At 36.5% G+C, this 21,112-nt stretch overlaps 1 protein-coding gene across 8 annotated transcripts in view; it reads right to left on the bottom strand.

The window, feature by feature from the left end:
• Positions 1 to 2,521: 2,521 nt before the first annotated feature.
• The window catches only part of Pdgfd (platelet derived growth factor D), a 247,557-nt gene continuing 228,966 nt past the window's right edge, over positions 2,522 to 21,112 (bottom strand). For 3 of the 8 annotated variants that reach the window (XM_087212345.1, XM_087212347.1, XM_087212344.1), the window contains 2 exons: positions 19,678 to 19,892; positions 2,522 to 10,437 (listed from right to left, as the gene is read on the bottom strand). In XM_087212345.1, the coding sequence (XP_087068471.1) occupies positions 10,312 to 10,437; positions 19,678 to 19,892 (341 nt within the window). In that variant the 3' untranslated portion in view covers positions 2,522 to 10,311. The remainder of the gene's footprint in view (positions 10,438 to 19,677; positions 19,893 to 21,112) is intronic. The other 5 variants (XM_087212346.1, XM_021251569.2, XM_004874019.3 and 2 more) reach the window with 3 other exon arrangements.

Raw genomic sequence — 21,112 nt, forward strand, 5'->3', positions numbered from 1 at the left:
AAATCATCTCCAGGCAATATCATTTGACAAAGAAACCTTTATAGAACAAATGGAAAGACCTAAGAGAAAAATAAGATTTTCTCTTGAATATCATCCACTAAAGTCACACAAAGATGAGTTTCCTCCCAAGAGCATTTGGCAACTGGGGAAAGAGTGCTATTGGCATCTAGTAAGTAGTGGCCAAGGATGCTATTAAACATCCTGCAATTTATAGGATATCCACCTACAACAAAGAATTATCCAGCCCAAAATGTCAATAGCTCTGACCTTGAGGAACCATGTTCTAAGAGGAATGTGAGGGCCATGGTCTCAGCAGTCCTAAAAGTTCTTTCAGATAACCTGTTTTACTGCCTATTGGCATTTGAAGTACTCTAAGTACCTCTAGGTCAAAATTCAACATAGTATTATTATCATTAGTACATTCTAAGTACTTTGTACAATGTCTAAAAAATAGTAGTATAGTGTCTAAAAAAATACTTGTTGAATGTATTGATGAAAAAGATATTAATATTAAACCACTAAATATATTTCCAAACACAATAGAGTGTTGACAACTTTTTTGTCTCACTTCCTTTATTTATTTTAAGATCAAATTTAGTCCTGTAATATTCATTATTCTGTGGCTTTGAGTCTGTTCTCTTTTTTTATGGGAAGAATAAAGAAAGTCCTGTTAGTATCAGCCTTGTGCAAAGGTTCATACAGTCCATTACAATGCTTGCTGCAGAAATGTTTCCTCCTATGGATGAAACAGGAAATGAATTTAGTTCCTGTAAAACCAAATGTGTTGAGCTTGAAGTACTGGAATTGAGTGAATTATTTTTAGTTTGTTTTTAAATTTATTTTTGGGTAGTTAACCAAAATACTCCCCTCCTGATTTCTGCACTCCCTAATTTTGTCTGGGATTTTCTCCACTGCAGGCTTTGGGTGAGTGCAAGTTGTATTTTTCAACAGAGCTAATTTGTTTACCATTTTTGTCAGAGCTTTATACAACACGCAAGTGACTTCATTTAGCCTGTGTATGCACGAGGAGAAGTGAATCATCACAAAAAATTTCCACTTTTCTTTATGTGATAACCAAGATTGCATTTAGTGTTCAGAATAGGTTTAACTGGTGAGGGAAAAAATTAGTTTATTTATTTATTTACAAAATTCAGGATTTCAGTGAATAACTAAGGTAATTATTCATATGTTGAGAACAAATTTTACAGGAAACCCAGAAATCAATTTTTAAAGCAATTATAAAATTTAGTAAATCTAGGATTTAATAAAAGATTGTGAAAGTCTAAGGAACACCTTGTACCCTCATTTTTTCCCACTCCCTACTGTCACTGTCTTCACAGTGAGGCAAAGACTCCCACATTTGCAAAGGAGTCCAGGCCTGGGTCCTTGGAGACTTTCTTGACCATCTCCTCTCCTTCCCTGACACTACATTTAAGCCTTTGCTCCTCAAATGTACTCTGGAACTGTCTGCCTCTAACTTCCTCAGTGTGGCCTCACTAATTGAAGCCTCCTCTCCCACCTGAGCCTGTAAACATCTCTCTGCTTCGATTCTTGCTTTTCTATAGTCAGTTCTGTACACACTGAGAGACCTTGGACCAATCTGTCCTATTGCTTCATTTCCCTGCTCAGAAATCCCTAAGGACTTCCCAACACATTCAGAATCCAAACTCTTTCCCATGACCTATAAGACACTCTATGAATTGGCCCTGCCTACTTCTTTTCTAGTTTTGCTTACCACTGAGTTCTTGCCCCCTCCACCCTGTCCCCTTTGGTGTCCCTCACACCATCCCCATCTTGTTTTTGCTTCAGGGCCTTTGCACTTGCTATTCCTTTGCTTAGAGTGGTCTTCCCCAAGATGCTTCCACCCATTATTTCCTGACATCCTCCAATGTAAATAAAAATGTTGCCTCTTCAGAGAGGCATTCCTTTCACTTTCTAACTTGTTTTCCTTTTAGACTTCATCATTATATGAAATTTTATGTGTGTTCATCTTGTATTTCTGTCTTGATGCAAATTTGTGAACATTGTGTTTTTAATTTTTCATTTATTTATTTTTTTGGTACCAGGGATTGAACTCGGGTCCTTGCGCTTGCACAGCAGGTGGTGAAACCACTGAGCTAAATCCCTGGCCCAACATTGTGTTTTTCAGTATCTTGTTCACGGTATCCAATACCTAGCTTCATGCCTACACATGGTAGATGCTCAGTTACTCTTAGTTGAATGAAATTTGACTAGAATCTTCATTGTTGACCTCCAGGTTCATGCTTAGGATTGTCTGGTACATATGAAGACTTTGAATACATCTTTTGGTTCTGCTTTCTGTATGATGATTCATGCTTATGAATGTGATCATGTGAGTAATAGAGGCATTATCTGGAGTTACTACTTGCTGACTTTTGGCAAGTTACTTGAACACCATGTGCTTCACTAACACAATATAATTGCTTTATACATACTAATTTATTTCATTTTCATAAAAATAATTTAGTATTCAATTATTACTGAAGTTAGATAAGCTTCAGAAAACTTCTTGGCATCTTGTAAGCAGTCAATAAACAGCACAGTCCTTACAGTCAATATCCTTACTCATAGATTCTATATTTGCAAATTTTCCTGTTCAAAACCAATCAATGTGCTGTGTTTTTATTGTCATTCACACACAATACAGAGCACTGAAAAAGTTTAAAATACAGATGTTCCGAGCCGAAATCACTCTTATATAGCACTCACAGTGCAAACAAGTGTACTTTTCACGATCTACTTAGTGGTGTGATATTCACATTTCTAGTTTTACTTTTTGGTGATTTTGATATTTAAATTGATCTCAAGGAAGCTCCAAACCCACACTGACATGCTTCCCAGTGTTTTAAACTGCAAGAAGATTGTGCTGTGCCTTACAGTGAAAAAATACATGTCAGATAAGCTTTATTTAGATATAAACTATAGTGGGCTATTGGCTGTGAGTTCAGTGATAATGAATCAACTGTATCTCTCTCCTTCCACTACTCACCAAACAACTTCTCCAAAAAGTGGTTTTCACTCTATTTCCATTCCATTTCATTCCATCACAGTTCCTTTCACAAAATCTCATTGTAGGACTTACACCTCTACCATATAAGATTCTCAAACAACTCAACAGAGGGATTTGGTTAGACAGCAGGATAAGCGGCCAAGGACTACCTCGAGATTTGTAACTACTTTCTGGGTGTTGGTGTCATTCTCCCCACCTCTCTTTGCAGTTTGATTTTCTCTGCAGTTTTTGGTCTACATGGCAAGAAGCATGACTGCCAATAGACATTGATTTTCACATTCTACAATATAATGCCAAAGAGGGACTCTCTCAGTCTCTTCTTAGGTCCATATATCTCAAGAAACCTGGGGTCAGGAAATTAGCTGCAGCTAGTGTGTGTGTCTGTGTGTGTGTGTGTGTGTGTGTGTGTGTGTGACAATTATTCCAGCTATAACTTTGTGGGTGACACAGAGATGCACTGGCAGATAGTAGCCACTAGTCATGTGTGGCTATTTATGTTTAAATACAGATTTAAAGTGAATAAAATTTAGAAACTCATTGGCCTCATTAGTCATATATCAAGTGCTCAATAGCCACATGCAGCGAGTGGCTACAGTAATGGACAGCATAGATACAGAGCATTGCCATCATCAATAAAAGTTCTACTGGATGATACTGCTGTGAGACAGTGACATTTCCCAGAACAGGAGTGGAGGTGGGGGTTGGAGGAGTATTTCTAGGCAGATAAATCAGTAACTGTCTCTTACATCTTCTCTCTAATACTTGATAAAAACTGACCCAGTACCCTTGAGACAATTTCTTCTCTGGCACTCAGGATCTTTTTATACTCTTCCGATTATCCTGTGATCCTTTTCCCTCAATCTTCACCCTCCCCTGGGAATCTTGGAGACCATGCCTGTGGCTTTTAATACCTATGATTCCCAGATTTACATCTCTTCTTTAGACTTCTCTTCTGAGTTCCATACCCACAGATCTAACTGCCTACTTAACATCTCCATGTGGGTATCAAAGGCAACTTGGCATTAGTATCTAACAAATCTTCCCCAAAGCTCCTGCTCTTCCCTTTACTCCAGCTCAGCACAAAACAGCTCTACCTTCCCAGCCTTTTATGCCAGATGTCTCCTAAAAATTATTGACATCATTTTTCACCTCATTCTATTTCATCACTAATACTGCTCAAACATTCAAAAGAGTTTCTTAACCTCATCGCATTTTTTTCCATTCTAATGCCATTTGTTTCTTTCACATTCCTCTTGACATTGATAAAACTGTTTGGCCCTGTAGCAGTGTTATCTTCTCAAGGAATCCCTCCCTATCCCCTGATCTGGACTCTACCTTTTATTTTCATCCCACATTGTGTTTTTGCTTTTTGGAAATATAATAGGTTATTTTTGTACTTACACAATATTTACGTTGCCTCTTCTGGATCAGTAAGGGCAAAAAACACATGTGTCTTATTCTGTGAATATTCTGTGTCTGGCACAGGGCTGAGCACTTAACCAGCCCTCAGTAACTATGGTACTTACTAGAGTTTCAGAGTACATTTTTGTGAGCTTTATGAACTCATTGTTCTTCCTTTTCTCTTTGGCTATGGATGTCCTCCTGGTTCTGTCCTTATTTTCTCATAGTTGCAGCTTTGTCACTATAAAGAGGACTCCCAGTCTCTTCTGAGAAATGTGCTCTGAAAATTGACCTCTCCTTGTGGCATCCCTCATCTTCCCAGAAGAATATTCTGGAATTCTAACTCACAGAACTCCTTCTTCCAGGAGTGCCCAAGCCTACACTCTCCTCCCCACCCTACCACTGAGATCTTTGGATTCTTTTGTTAGCCTTTCTTGTAGTCCTAGTTCATGCAAATTGCACTTCCCAGGTATCTGTATACATAGCCTAGACAACCACAGGAGAGACACAACCCTTCCTGTCTCAAAAGTCTCACTTGTGTTTATTGTCTCATCTTTAATATTTCAAGGACCTCTATCTATAAATTACATTCTGGCCCTGGATCTTCCTGTAGCTTGCCATTTTCCAAAATGCAGAATCAGAGAATTATTCTGCTGGAAGAGATTCATAGAATATCTTACATATCATGTTTTGTAAAGGAGGAAACACAGGTCCAGAAACTGGGAGACGAGTCACTATGCTCAAGGTCTCACTTTCTGCCTAGCCCTTTATGACACTGAGAGCTTCTACAGCTTCCTCTCCTAAATATGAAAGGCTAAACTTTGCTAGCCATCTATGCAAGAGCATAAGGTGCTTACTAAATCTTTCTAAGTTACCACCAATCGTTCTGCTACAGATTCCTTTGCTTTCTTTTACTCCATAGTTTTGAACTGAAATTATTTGAATTTATTCTCTCTATTCTTTGTATTCACCTTAGGCATTTTATTGTGGTATATTTGTTCTTAGAATATCTTTCTTTGGTTTTATTTTCTTCACTGATCTGATTTGTGTTTTGAACCCAAAAGCATCCCTAATACATAGTGGACTTTAATGTTTTGTTGGTGAATAAATGAACTAACACAATATTTTAGTGAGTTTCCTCCATATTGACTGTGGCTAAATTTCCTTTGACAGACATCAGTAAGTAGCTACCATCATATTCTGAAGTTTCATCAAAATGGACAATATTTGAAATATTTACATGAAGTGATCCACTCTCAAGAAGCAGTAATTTCTTAAAGCAGTTGATGATTGCATCCTACTAGTTGCTCTCTTGGGAAACTGCATTTGATTTCCTCAAATGACCCCTACCTCCTATAACTCCCCGAAGTAGGCATCAATATCTCTAACTTGAAGATTGGTGGCTAGAGGCTGGTGAGAAAGGAAAGAAGTATGAGAGTCACAGGGAGAAAAGGAAAGCCTAGAAAAAACTAGAAGGTGGAAAACAAAACATTTGTAATGTGACTTCAACCAAAGAGACCAGTTAGGAAACGATCCAGAGATTTTCATTTTTAAAGGAGACTTTATATTGCAGGTATTACTTAAAATGTAAATTAAATCCATGAATGATTTCAACATTTGGTTTCTGGATACAAAATCTGGCAAACAGTATCCAACATTTAAAAATAATTAGAGAGCCAAATGATTTTGTAAGAAAATGAAGATTTCTTGGCACGTAACTTGTTGAGTATATTAACCTTCATGATAGACCCAGCTCCACTCTCTTCTACTGTGTTCTGTTAAACAGTTTGTAGATATTGCCATAGAAGTGAAATTTTAAAAATACATAGAAATTAATTTTCAGAATTGGAACTATAACTTGAAGAGCAGGAAAAGCCTTCTATTAAGCAGTTAGTTACTTATCCATTGATGTCTAACTATTTCATTTAAGCTGTCCCAGAATGCTATGTTAAGTTTGGAGGCCCGAGTCATCTTTAACTTGATCTTTAAAAACAACTGAATTTGAGAAAATGTCAATTAAATCATCAAATTATTCCAACATATTTGATCAGGGCTGTCAATAAACAAAAATGTATTTCCTAGGATTTGAGGCATGAATACTAATCTACAAATTTTAATTTAATGTTTTACCAGAGAACCTTAGGAGAATATGAATCCATTTGGACATCTGTTGAATTATTCTTAGAGTAAAACTGGACACATTCACATTTTAGGAAATGAAATAAAATTCTTAATATATGTGCGTTAAAATGCTGTTTACCTACAGTTATGATTTTTCACATAAAAGCTCAATCTGGATTAGCTCTTACACACAGAATGGTTTGATCCTTCCCCCATCTCTCCATCAAACTCTGACTCACAGGCTAACTGGTATTTCTGATGTTAAAATTAATTCTCAGCATAGAATATATATATATATACACACATATACACATATATATACATATATATATATACGTGTATATATGTGTATATATATACACTCACTTTTTCCAAACAACCTAAAACCACTAAAGTTGCAGTTTGCTTCAACACTCTGCAGCTGTTATCCTGCCTCCCACAGGACATGTTAATAAACATTAATCTAAAAGCAAAAGCAAAAATTCTTGTAACTAGAAGATCTGTTTTTAAGCTCTGTGTTCCTTCACACATCGTATACCAAATATGCTACAAAAAAGTAGCTGCTAACTTGTCTCCCTTAGCTGGTATCCTTGAGCCAGCAGCTGGGGTGTATACCTGTAGGAGACAACAGAGAGGGGAAAAGGAAAATGTGGCTATGATGTTGAAGATTTCAGGCTCCTAGGAAGAAAGATGATAGGAACTCTCTTAGGTAGGCAGAGTCAGAGGAGAAGGTAATTCATTAGAAGGTCCATGGGGAAAAAGACAAATGGAGAAGTCAACAACAGGAGCAGCAAGACAATGAAACCCAAGTTCCATCTCACTCTATGGCTTCAAGACAGGGATACAGTAGCAGCTTGTCATCTGGGAGCAGGTGTTCACTCTTTCAGCCATTATAAAAGGGAACCCTTACAAATCACCCAATCTTGTCACTCCAAACAGTTATATGCATTTGTGAAAGTATGTTTGTAACACTGTATGCCTTTTAAAACTGCAAGTTAGTACTAAATAATGGAGTAGCTTTGTTCAAAAGCAATATATATTTATTTTGCATGAAGAGACATTACACTTGCTATAGAAAAAACTATGAAAAGAAAAGGTTGCATGTTACAATATGACAAAAACACATAAAAACTCTACTTATGAAAATGTTTTGCCCTAAGAACATATTAAGTGAAAGGCATTATTCCAGATGAGTGAACCATACAGAAATGTGCATTTATTAGCATTTGTTTTGAAATATAATTTGTACAGTGAGATTTTTCTTCCTTTGATGGCAATGAAACTGATTTATTGGCTAATGTTGGAAGTATGATAGATATCTGATAACCAGGAGAGAAGTTTTAATAAAACACTCAGGGAAGAAAACGAAAACTGAGTGAATATGTCTGCTTACATTTCAGCTAATAAATACAAAGTATAGATAAGGATTTAACTGAAAAGCATCCTGGTTATTGGAGCTTGGAAGGTATACTGAAAATTGGGTAAAACACTCTAATTTTTCATACCTTCAGCTACAATATGAGCTGCAAAACCTAGAGTGAGTGATATAGCACACAGTTTGGTTTTGGTACAGGAAGCCAATGTTTTCACAGGAAACTTGCAAGTAGGCATGAAGGGGAAGAGTGGTTCCAGATTACTAGTTATTATTATTACCTAGGCTATTTCTGATTGTGCTTTAGGATCTGGGGGACTGAACAATAGAATGCTTAATTTTACCACTCAGTCTCTGAGTAGAAACACTGGATACTTTTAGGGAAGTTTTAGAAGGTACATTACCAGTAAGTGTACATCTTCCAGCTCAAAGATCTGAGAAGAAATAAGCTACCTAAGGATAGTTGAGAACTTGGATCTGAGACCATCATGGTTAGAGATCTAAGCGGATTCTTCTGAAGCCGCTCATCTTAACCAGCCCTGTCACATATCCCTGTCACAAACTGGTGGTGGTCAGTACAGCCCTGGAATCAATGGAAGAAATCAGCTTTCCATTTGATTCTCAAGTCAGGACAGAGTAGCCCTAAGATATCTTGATTTTGGTGTTTCCTCTTATATGTCTAGCTTCTGAGCAAGATGAATCACTTCCTACTCCTGGGGTCAGTCTATTTAAAATAGACACAAAGGAGCCAGGGAGGAAAATTTACTTTACCAATAGCAAATTCAAAACAGTTTTCTAGTGGGAGAGCAGATCCAAATTTGGCTTCCATAATTCACAGTTGGCTCCTTAAAATATGCTTCACAGATTTGGAAAGAGCGAGACCCAGATGCAGTTTCCACCTGGCTCAGAAAGAGGATTAAGAATTAAGAATGGTGAGAGAGTATATGAGTAAGGACTTAACGTCAACAAAAATTGGTGGCTTTATTAATGTAAAAAAGCTTTTACGCTATAAATAATCCATGGTGGCTTGCTAAATTTAAAATGCCATTGTAAATGCACACACACACACACACACATATATATGGAACACAAAGGGAAAATACATAAAATTATGGAAACAGTTTGTAGAGCTCAAATCTATTATTAAATATGGACTCTATCAAGTAGTCCATCTAATTTCCAGTTATGTCTATATTTTAATGCTTCCTTTTTTGACTTTCAACTTCCCAAATCTTTCAAAGAACACCATTTTAAGAGGGTCACACACAATTCCTGTGCCATTCCTGAAATGATTTGCTTTTGTGGAGGAGTTTTTGGAAAGAAAGAAACAAAAAGTCTTACTACAATTTATAAATTGTCTCTTGAAGGATTATAATAATCCCTCTGAGAAATTTTTTGAGATATGTACTAAATGAAGCAGGATGCCACAGCAGAATGCATAAAAAGACAATTTACTGACTTAATTTCTAATACTCTCATATTAAGGTGTAGTTTGAGAATAAGTAATCATGTACTATATTAGTAAATATGTAGTGCATTTCATGGGAAAAATGGTTAGATATTTGCCTTTTTCTCAGAAATCATATTTTTTCTATTTTATAACTAAGGCATATATATATATAAGAAAAGCTCATCGTCTGGCTTTTTATGTACAAGATGCTTTCTTTAAGAGAGTAAGATTCAAAATGGTTTGTGATTCAAAATTTAAAAGCGAATTCCTTGGGCCGGGGATTTAGCTCAGTGGTTTCACCGCCTGCTGCGCAAACTCAAGGACTCGAGTTTGATCCCCGGTACCAAAAAAAACACCAAAAAACCAAAAAAAATAAAATAAAAACAAATTCCTCTTCTAATTTCCTAAAGACATGGTTCATAGATTTGATACATTTCTTATTTTGGCAAAATATTGAGGGTCTAAATAATTCAGCCATATGTAAGCTCTGGCATACCTGGTTATATATACTGAATAAACCCTTTAATCTATTTACACTAGATATAGACATAGATGTATCTGTGTGTATACAATATACTATTATTAAATGCAATCCTATATTCTTTTATTTAATTAATTTTGATACATTTTAGGTATACAATATAATGACATTCATCATTGGAAATTTGTACCTTTACATAATATACCTTGGTTCTTAGTTTTTCCCCATTCCCCTGCCCTCCCTTCTGCAATCCTATATTCTTGGACATAGAAGTTGATGATGCACCTTTCTATGTGCCACGGCACTAACAAATCTAGGCTGACCCGCATGCATTCATTGTATTGCAAGTTAGTACAGTAGTAAGTTCAGTTTTGGCGGGGTAGGGGGTGTCCCTTACTACAGCCTCCTTAAACTGAAATTTCTTTCATGCTTAATATAAGTATGTGCATACTGTTTTATCGAGGTGGTCTTGAACCACAGATACAATTGCATCGTTCATGGTGATCCAGCTGGATGTCAACAAGAGCCATGTTCTTAGCTTTGCCCTTCTTTTTGGAACGGCCAGGCTCAAACTTTAACACCTAAAACAAGAAGCATAGTTCTGGTTAGTAAACATTTAGGTCTTAATTCATCTACATGCCACTTATTCCCTTTGTGATTACTGGTTCATCTTTTGAGAACCCAACAAAAGCTATGGGCTTGGTATTAGAGTGTGCGGGCATAAACATATTCTTTTTATAACCAGACTCCCCAAAGTGCAGGATTTCACTAGTCCCAGGGTGGTGTCACTGCATCACCTACTGTAATATCAGGGAGACCCCAGGCATCCTAGTAGGTATTCATAGTTTTCTAAGGACCTGATTTGTGGTATGTGACATCCCAAATATATCATTATCCTTCTGACGAAAGCACGTGTTACAGATGAATACAATACTGAGCATATTATCACCACAGACAGGACAGTGAACAAGATGTGAACATAATACGCTGGTATGAGTAAATATAAATTATTCTCTGAGGTCACGAGTGGCCATAAGTCAGTGTTACATATTTGTGAAGATGAAATAACTTTTACAATTTAAAATAAGTCAGGATCCACTAAAATTTTTGTGCATTAATAACTATTCATCAGTGCAGCATGGTTTTAATCAACAAGCATATCCTCAACTTTTTAAATTAATAAATTTAAACATAGTTTCTTACATTAGTACTTTAAATAGAAATTAATCCTTCTTCCTTGCTGTGGTCTTCAATGAGTCAAACAGTATCTCAAGGATAAACACTTGGTAATATTACATACTTGATTTTGTATAAGGTTGTAAATTGTTTATATCTTTAGGTTCCTGTTGGCCTTTTCTAGAGTGGAGAAAGTAACATTATATCCATTTTACAGATTTGTCAGTTGAGGTTCTAACAGAGGGGAAGTAGCTTATCCAGGCTCTTCCAGTGACTTGGACCTCAGGCCAGGGCTTTGCTTACTAGACTCTGTGCCTATAATTTTCTTTTGTTTCTTAACGGTGTCTCTGGCCAAGTGTGAAGTACAGTGGGAACCTGTTATGCTTTCCCTGGTATACTTTAGTCCTAGATGAAGTTCAGGTGCAGGATAAGCTTGCTATTATGTGTGCATAGTTTTTCATGACATTTCCATGGTTCTTTACTATGCTGTGCACTCTCAGCTAGTTTCTCACTCTTACAATGAAAAAGTCTTAAACCAAGACCATCTATTAGAAAAAAAAATGCCAGAGTCCTTGACACTCATGTTTCTTAGTCTGCACATTCTGTTATATTTAGCCATGCTCTTCCATGGGAGTTCCAGTCAGGCAGAGAATAAATCATGGCATATTTTCAATGTTGATTCGAGCTAGGGATATGAACTTTGAGTTAAAAAATTGAGAGTACAAAACTGGAAGAACAAAATTGGGAGAAATAAATGGAACATCTAAGAGAGTTTAAAGGGAGGCACAAAGACCTCAAAGTATTTATTATTGGTAAAGGTAGTCTAAACGCCAGTTTCTGTAGCTAATTATATTTTTTCATTAATCTTCTGTAATTGCATGGCATTTAAAATATGTATCATACACTTCCACATGGTTCATTATGTGTTATCTCTGTTGTTTGGATTATAAGAGCTCTAAGGGCAAAAACAGTGAGAACTGAGGGCTTACTAGATGACAGGCACTGCTAGGAGAGGTGCTACAAATATTAAATTACTTGGACTTCACTGCAGTAGGTGGGAAAATGCTAATTTAATTCATAGATTAGGAAAGAGTTTAAATTACTTCCACAAGATCATGGCGCCAATATGTGGTAAAACCAGAATTTGACTCCACATGGCCTAGGCCATGCCCTTACCCATGTAATCTCAACAGCACAGTGGGGAGACAGTAGCTGCTGAAGAATTGCATCTGAGTAAACATGATGGGCAATGATAGCAAAATAGAAAGACAGAGAAAATCTTATGTTTGTTCTTTTTTGTTTCCTCTCTGTGTTTCTCTATCTTAAACTCCAACAAACACAAGAGGCAAAACAAAACTGAAAAGGAAATAAGGCTGGGACCAAAACAAAGTGGCTCATGTTTTACACAAGTTTTAATTCTCTCACAATTTTGAAACAAAATTGAAAGTACTGAGAGTAGAGTTATGTTAACATTTGCCTTTTCCTGCTTCTATTCTTTTCTCCTTCTGGGTGTTTACAGAAAACAAAAGATGTTGCTTCTCAACAAAAAATAAGTGACCAAACCAATGGCAAAATGTGAATTATATTTGGGGTATTAAACAGTCCTCCTTGTGATTAATATAAAAATCCTATAATTCCATATTTGGTCAGAGTGTTTTGGAAGGCGATTGGACCCCTTGTAGCTTTGCCAAGAATTTTTCCAATATGTTAGTCACAGTCATCCAAGACTATCTTCACATGAACTAGCCTTGGGGGCTGCGGTGTGTAGGGAAGGGAAACAATGACTAAAAAGCTAAACACGTGATAAATATTCTTTCTTTGAAGAAGATCATTATCAGGCATAATAATTTGCGATGGCTGGCATCTGTAAAATCAGCACTCCATCCATTTGCTTTCTCATTTGATGGCAAACAAAAGTGAGTGCTTTAGGATAAGGGCAAAAGCCCAGGTGGGTTTTCTAACTGATCTTCTGAGTGTTCAGGGACTTTTCCTGTGTCTTATATAAGCAACACAAGCACCGTGTATATGTGTTTTGCTGATAAGGAGAGAAAAATGAATTGGCAGACACTTTTCCCAGACAAGACAGGAAAGCACTATTTGAACAAAGTAGAAATTGGACTGCTTTACTAGCTGATCACAGCACTGATGTTGAAAGCTTTCAGACCATGTAATAGTCTTAGGTTCAGGTACACAGCATCGAAGACAGGAAGAAAGCAAAGCTGATTTGAGGGAGCAAGGAAAGTTAAAAGAAAAATGAAAAGCTTTTATCAGAGAAAGCAAACTGGCAGGTTACAGTTTATCTGGTCACCTTTAAAGAAAAGGAAGTATTGAATTAATTATAGCAGCTGGAGGAGACTTGCTAATAGGTACCATCACAAAATGCTTTCCTATCTTCCAAGCTTTGATTCGCAGCTGCAAGTGTAAACACACAGAAATAAAAAGCCACTGAGGAGTAGCCAGGCATTTCTTAGCATCCATGGGTGAAAATAGAAATCTTGACTCTTCTCCACCCCCCTGGAAATCCACATGAAGCCATGAAAAATTGACATTCATTAAATGAGAGGGACTGAGCCAGTCAGTGGATTTTATACCACTATACAAAATCAGAGATGCTCAGTTTTGCAAATTACCACATCATGAAAGATATTTAACTACAGTTACTTGCCTTGTTGCCAATAAAGCACTGAATGAATCATTGCCATAAAGCTATTACACCAATAAAACAATACCAGGCAGAAAAGCTACCTGCTGAGTCAGGGTCTTGTTTATTGGGAATATAAAAAAAGGTTGTTAAGCCCTTTAACAGTTGCTAAATTAATGGCTGACATAAAGAATGAAAAACTAGAGTCATTTATAGCTAAATGGATGCATATCAAGGCCATACTCTTAAGTGAAATAAGTAGGACACACATGTGTAAATACCAAATAGTTTCTCTAGTGTGAGAAGCTGATAGTGTAAACAAGGGTTAAATTAATGGCTGACATAGGAACACAAGCACATATTTCAGGGTAAATGCATTGTATAAACCTGAATCATTAAGAGTTTATTTAAGATTCTACCCAACTTCTAAAGCAGGCATTATTCAATGCACACACATAGTTTCTTAATAAAAAAAGCTTCCAATATTTGCTTCTATTTTGACTTCTTTTGTGTGTAAAGACCATGAAATATGTAAATAGAATCAAGATTTTTAGAAGACGATAGTGAATTATGCTAGAATTTAAGTGACTACAAGAAAAATGTTTAGATCACATTTTCTACCTGGGTAACTACTCCACCTGCCAGCAATAGTCACAGCGGAGGCCGAGCACTGCAGTGGGAGGACTGGTGTCAACTCCTGACACAGTTCCCAAAGGTGGGACACAAATGACAAACGGTTCAACAGTGTTATTCTGAGAAGTTTGAAGGTAACGAAAGGCTAGGTTTCAGAGAGGGCTTTTAAGTGCTCATGGACTCTGAAAATGCCATCTTGACATCTGTAGATATTTACTTGTAATAGAAGTTTGCTATGAGCACTCTAGGGTGACAATGGGGTATTTAGTGATGGTCCTATCTTCACAGAATGAAGCAGTGGAATGATTTTGACAGCATTTTAGAGGATCAGTGACTATATATTCAGCCTACTCATGGTAGAAAACTTAATGGAAGCCTGGATGGGCATAAAATTCCAGAACACGGTATTAGCATTAGGTATCATTCATGGGACAAATGGACCTTGTCTGCCTGAGGAATATCTTGCTCCCTGGCAGGTTTGCTAAATTTTGGCAAGAAGGCGTGATGTGAAGCTGCATTGAGAAGGAAAGGATATGTAGTATTCAAATGGAGAATCATTTCGCTTGACAAAGTGAGTCATCAGGGCTGAAAGATAGTCAGAGCTGAGGAAGCCAGACCACGAGCTCAAATAGTTCTACACACACCTGTCTTAGACGTCACAGTATTTGGATGCTTTCCTTCACCTACTGTCCCCATGTGGCAAGAAACATAAGTATTTTCATTGCGACATAGTGGTGAGTAAATTAACTTTTTATAAGCAGTCTATAAACATTAACTGTTCCAGATCATATCTTTATTCTTTTGCATTTACCTTGCACGTTAATCACCAACCTGTTTATATTCCTTACACGATTTCAGTAAGATAAACTTTGTAGTGTAACAGTTAATGGGTAGCATGTAGTTCCAGATCTTCCTGGAAAGTCAAAATCATAGGATTAACTGAGGAATGCTGTGGGCAGTGGGTGAGGAATAGGGCTGCCCTCAGCTGTCTCCCCCAGGGTGGCAGAATTTAAGCCAAAGTCTTCTCTTTTAGCCCTGTGATTTTTGTGTTCTGTCACCCTGGTTCTCAACAGGAAAACACAGGAAAGGCCTGACTCATGGTCCTACTCAAAAGTAAGAAGCAGGAAGCCTCTCTATAAGCTCCAGAAATGCTGTTTCCAGAAGAACTGTAGGAAAACATTTTCTTGACTTTTGTTATGGCTGGTTATAATCTTGACCTAAAACCTCACTGCCTCTTGCCAGAGAATTGACATTCCCTAAATAAAATGTAATTTCTCTCTTTGTTCTCACTTTGTAGTGTTAGGTAAAGTTTTTTCAACAATAGATGTTTCAACAGTGTAAAATCTTACAAGTGCTATTCTTTTATCTCAAGTGTGCGACTCACACTTCTTAGCATAATGCTGATGAATGACTGATCATTCATATCTTCCTTATTGAGCATTGGTTCTTTTGACTTGATATCAGTCCTTCCATTGATTACTGTACACTTATTATTTTAACTTTATGTTCTATATAAATGCTGATCTAACCCTTCTAGCTTTTAACTTAATAAAATATAAAGTTTCAATATAAAATTTACATTAAAATAAAAAGAATTCTCTGAATCATTTCTCCCATTTTATCCAGAGACAATAAAGAAACTAGATGCCAGAAACGTGTTGGACAGAAGGTCTTCTAGGCTTGCGCTGACCAGTACAGTAGCCACTGGACCATATGTGACTACTTATATTTTAATTAGTTAAGACTAAAGAAAATTTAAAAATTTACTTTCTCGTTGTGTTATGCCTGACATATTGCTAGTGACTGCTATATGGAACTGTGCAGATATGGGATATTCCCTCCACTGCACAAAGTTCCTCAGGACAGTTCAGGTGGGTAAGTAAGCATCATGACAAAATGTGAGAGGAAGGACAGAAAACTAACTTCTGCCTTTCTCTGCTGTTTCCTAACCTTTCTTGACTGAACAGATATAGCCTAGGGACAGAATGATGAAAAACAGAAGGTATTAATGAAAAATTCACAGTATTTCTAGGAATTATTCTTTTCCTGTTCGCTATGCATTATTCAGGGAAAAAAATGAGCTGAAAAAATAGTATTTTCTAATTATCTACAGAGTACGCTTTCTAGACACTACCAATAAAAAGAAATAACTACCCAAAGTATCTTTCAGAATGGCAGAAGCAATTTTGAAGGTCACTTTCACCTTGCCCTCACTCTTGTCTTCTATGTAACAAAACTTTGGAAGGATTTTCTGACTTTTGCCTGAAGATAAAAGGCCTTCACGTGAGATGTGCCCTCCCTGTACCCAGAGAAAAGCAGTATAATCTTTGAAGATAAAGGAAAAACAGAGAAGACTCTTACTTATTATTATTAGATCATATTATTTTCCTTATCTTAATTCTCCATGACTACCCACAAATCATGAAACCTACTATACAAAAAGACTTGAGATGAATTGGTGTGTGTGTGTGTGTGTGTGTGTGTGTGTGTGTGTGTGTAGGGGTTCCATTTCCTTATGAAGGTATCATATAGAACTAAAATAAATTTGTGTTTTTTCCTTTATTCATCTGTTTATTTCTACACTGGCTTCAGTTATGAGCCCATAATGAGTATAAGGAAAGTGTACCTATATATGCCAATAGGCAAAGAACAATTGCTAGGATAGAGGAGCAATACTTGACAGAGAACTTACAGACTTTAAGTACAGGAACTAATATTGCCTTGCAGTAAAAAGTGAATTCACTATAGGAGATAAAGTGGGGCCAGGGATTTAGATCAGTGGTTCCACCCCCTGCTGCGCAAGCGCAAAGACCTGAGTTCAATGCCCGGTACAAAAAAAAAAAAGATATAGGAGATAAAGTGGGCTTCATTAGAAGCTCTCTAATTTTTTCAGATTTTAATTCCTTATTGTTGACCAATGAAAAATGTATAGTGGATCCCAGATGTTTGCTGTGTGACACATTCTTGTTATTCCCTTAAGGTTGTCATCTCTCATAGAAACTCATTTCACATCTATCTCATCAGTTGCAACCATGAGCCAGGGAAACTGCTTCTTCATTTCTCAGAGACAAGAATACAAAAAGAGAACTAATAGAATAAAGGACTAAAGCTCTCCCTAATGAGACTAAGCTCAAGCAACCTGCATTTCTGGAGATGGAATAAGCCTTCTGCTGTTTTCCACAGGGCACTTGACATTTTAAAATTGTGACACATTTTAAGGGTATTTCTTGGAGCCTGGGGGAAATATGACAGTAGTGTGTGTTCCAGGTATGCTGTTACTGACTGAGTGATTGATGCCATTTTCTCCCTTTGCCCAGTGCCTGGCAGAGTGATTTTGTATAAAGTTCTGCAGAGGGCTAAAAATAAAAATATTATGACACATTTAAAGGTATGCTTGAGAGTGCACTTTCAAAAGGATGCCAGCATTTTGGATCACTCATGACTGAACAAAGAGATCAAAGCTATTCCCCTCTGTGTATTGTGCACTGAAACTTTACAGGTAACTGTTACTGTATACAGAGATAAGAAAGGATCTAAGAAAGAGAGTAGGTAGGCCCTTCAGATTTCTTCAGAGATAAAGGTCTGGGAGGCAAGAGTCCTTTTGGGTGTGTAATCAATGCTGTTGTTTCCAAGATACAGAATTTTAAAATTCAAGCTAAGACAGGGTCAAGATAAAAATAAAGAACTCCACAAATACATCAAAGGGCTGAATGTGAATGTTCTTCTTCATAGTTATTAGGTAGAGATTCTAAATTATTTTAACTCTAACTTGATTATTGAATTTCGCATTTTCCTTTGGGTCTGACAAACATTACCAAATTCAGATTCTTAAAGTGAAGGACAGCATCCAATCTAGTGTTCATCAGTTCACACAAAATAAAACACAATGCACGTAGACGATAGTATTCTCTCTATATGAGAACATTTTTTTTCTTTTGAAAACAGTGGGGTGGAGTAAGCAATTCTTATGACTAAAAAGTGTATTTTATGTAGGTCTATAATAATGTCTCCCCTGTCTAAGGTAAGTGTGGCTACTGTAGTGTGACTGTCTAAAATTGAAAACATCAGTTATGATGTACCCATTTTTGATTAGCACAACAGTAATCTCTTCATTTATTATTGCTGTGTTGGTTTCAAGATAGAAACAAACTAACAAAAGTAACTAAAGCAAAAAGCGCCCCTCCAAAGCCAGTTTTACAAAGCTGGAGATTATCCTGAGAACTATCTACCTATTCCTCTGTCTTATTGGATACCATTGGAAAGCAACTCAAACAATAGTTATTAACAATGACATTTTCTTTATATTTTATCTTTCATTTATATATGTATTCCTGTATGATGTTTCATTCCTTACAACCTGCATTTCATGGAGCTTATTTTATATTATCTGCAGATTCCCAGAAGTAGTAATCTGGTACAATTTCTTAGTTCCATTTCCCACATATATGAAAACTAAGTTTCTAAACTCTAGTGACTGTTAAATGTCCTCACAATCAAGAAGTAATTAGAGCTGTTATCAATGTCAGGAACAGCTTGAAGTCCTCTTAATTCTAAACAGGGACAGCCCAGTATTACTATAAAAACTCAGACTCCAGAGCCAGTCAGGAGTTCTGGTTCTGGCTCTGTGATTTACTCACTGGTCAACTTACTGGTCCTTGTAGGCCTTAGATTATTCAACTATTAAAAGAATAAAAAGACACACACACCCCCGCCCCGCTTACAGCACTGCTGACAAATTGCTACTGAAGAACCATCCAGTCATGATCATGAAAGGTTACTGTTCTTAAATTTTTGTTCCTCAATCTTTATATTTACCTTAGTTTCTTTCTGCATGATCCAAGCACTATTTCCCCTAGTACTAAGTAGTATTTAGGAAAAATAAGCATGTTAGAAAAATAAATATTTTCATATTTAGAAAATGAAAAGGTTGGTGACAATTTAGATTTTTGCTGTTTATTATGTTTAATTTTAAATAATTTAATCAAATTAAAATTTAGCTCCTAGTATTTTCTTAAAAAGATCTGGAGTTTTTTTTTCATCATATCCTATAAATGGATAAATGGACACTATCATCTTTCTACAAGGAAGCCAAGTACTTTCTGAAGTTATTGCATCATACATGTGACTATCAACTCTAACAAAGTTGTTTTCAAACTAAATGATATATTTTGAGAATTAGAAAGGGAGTCCCTTTTGCAGGATGGAATAGCTTCTTTTCAGGGCACTTGGCTTGGCAAGCCTAGCTTGGGAAAAAATTCAGCTCCAATCATCCTTGCGGCACTGTCTTCCTGCTCCCTCTAGATTACAGAACTGACTCAGTTAGAAAAGAGCTAAATGTAGCACCAGAAAAAGAAATTTGAGAGTGACATACCTCATGGTACTTTTTCACAGTTTTCCCTGAGCTGCATGTGCAGGACTTGCCATTGGCAATTCCACAGCCACAATTTCCTCCACAGCGTTGCACCAGGAGGCAGCGGGGAAAGAAGACCGCATTGGTCAGCTTCAGCTCCTCTCTCAGGTTGACTGAGTAATTCCTGGGGGTGCAACTGTAATGCTTGACATCCTCATTGAGCCTGTCCAGGTCAACTGTGGGCAAACACAAACACTGTGTAAACAAACATACAGTGGTAAGCAAAATCCTCATTATGTGTTCTGTTCAGGGGATGGAGTGGGAGAGATTCTGTAAGGACAATCTTAATTCAGGGTTAAATCTATCTTGGGTAAATCTAATTTCTCTTTGATCCTTTTGGCAAAAATAACAAAAACAAAACTAAAATCTCCATTGTGGTTCAAATTTTCTGGTACCTTTTTTAATGTAAACATTTTTTTTTCAAATGAAAGAAAATGAAATATTTGATGATTTAAAATAAATGCCTTGGCCAGGGATTTAGCTCAGTGGTTCCGCCACCTGCCCCGCAAGCACAAGGACCCTAGTTCGACCCCTGGGACCAAAATTAAATTAAATTAAATTAAAATAAAATAAAATAAATGCCTTTATCTTTAAAAACACAAAATAAACTATTTCTTGTTCTAAGTAAATCCTGAGTCTAAGTCTTTACTTAAATATAATAGGAGATATATTGAGGACTATGAACACTCTAATGTATGTACCTGGCAATAAAATTATTAGAAGTTAATGTGACAAAGAAAAATACTTTAGTTTCATTTTAAATCCAAAGTCAACCAAAACATTGAAGGAAATGCTGTTCTGTTGTGAACATGGTGCTTGTTTGGGCACTGGGTCCTTGATGGCAGTATAACATGGTGGCTAAGTACATAGGTTCTGCTGTAAAACTACAGCTTTATTATCACATTGTGCTACCTTTTAGTTGGAAAATTATTTAATGGTTCTGAACCTCTGCTTTCTTATCTGTAACATATAAATATTTGAAGGGTTGAATAGAATGTGGCTGGCACTCAATTAATACTGGGTGTTATTATTATTTGCTTCAGTTGATTTTTTCCACCTTTGTTTATTTTCTTTTAAAGTCAATGCATAAAAATAATTTTTAAAAATCAGATCTTCCTATTTCTCCTTCAGTCACTTTTCTATATAAATGGTTTCCAAGGGATATAGATGATGAGACTATTATTGTCTTAATAATCTTTAAAATCTAAGTAATAAAATTTTACTTGAATTAAATTTGTATTGTTGCAATACATAAATTGTATTTTAAATAATGCTCTCCAAATTTACCAGCCATCCACCCATCGGCATTCAGCCCCTGGCTGTTTTGCACATACATATGTACTTTCTTACCGTGATGCCAATAGCAGAAAGCTTTTTCTACACAGTTCCCACCGCT

The sequence above is a fragment of the Heterocephalus glaber genome, unplaced genomic scaffold (assembly GCF_053883595.1).
Source record: "Heterocephalus glaber isolate CG9 unplaced genomic scaffold, H.glaber_assembly_v1.0 deba00001429, whole genome shotgun sequence".
Lineage (NCBI taxonomy): Eukaryota > Metazoa > Chordata > Mammalia > Rodentia > Bathyergidae > Heterocephalus > Heterocephalus glaber.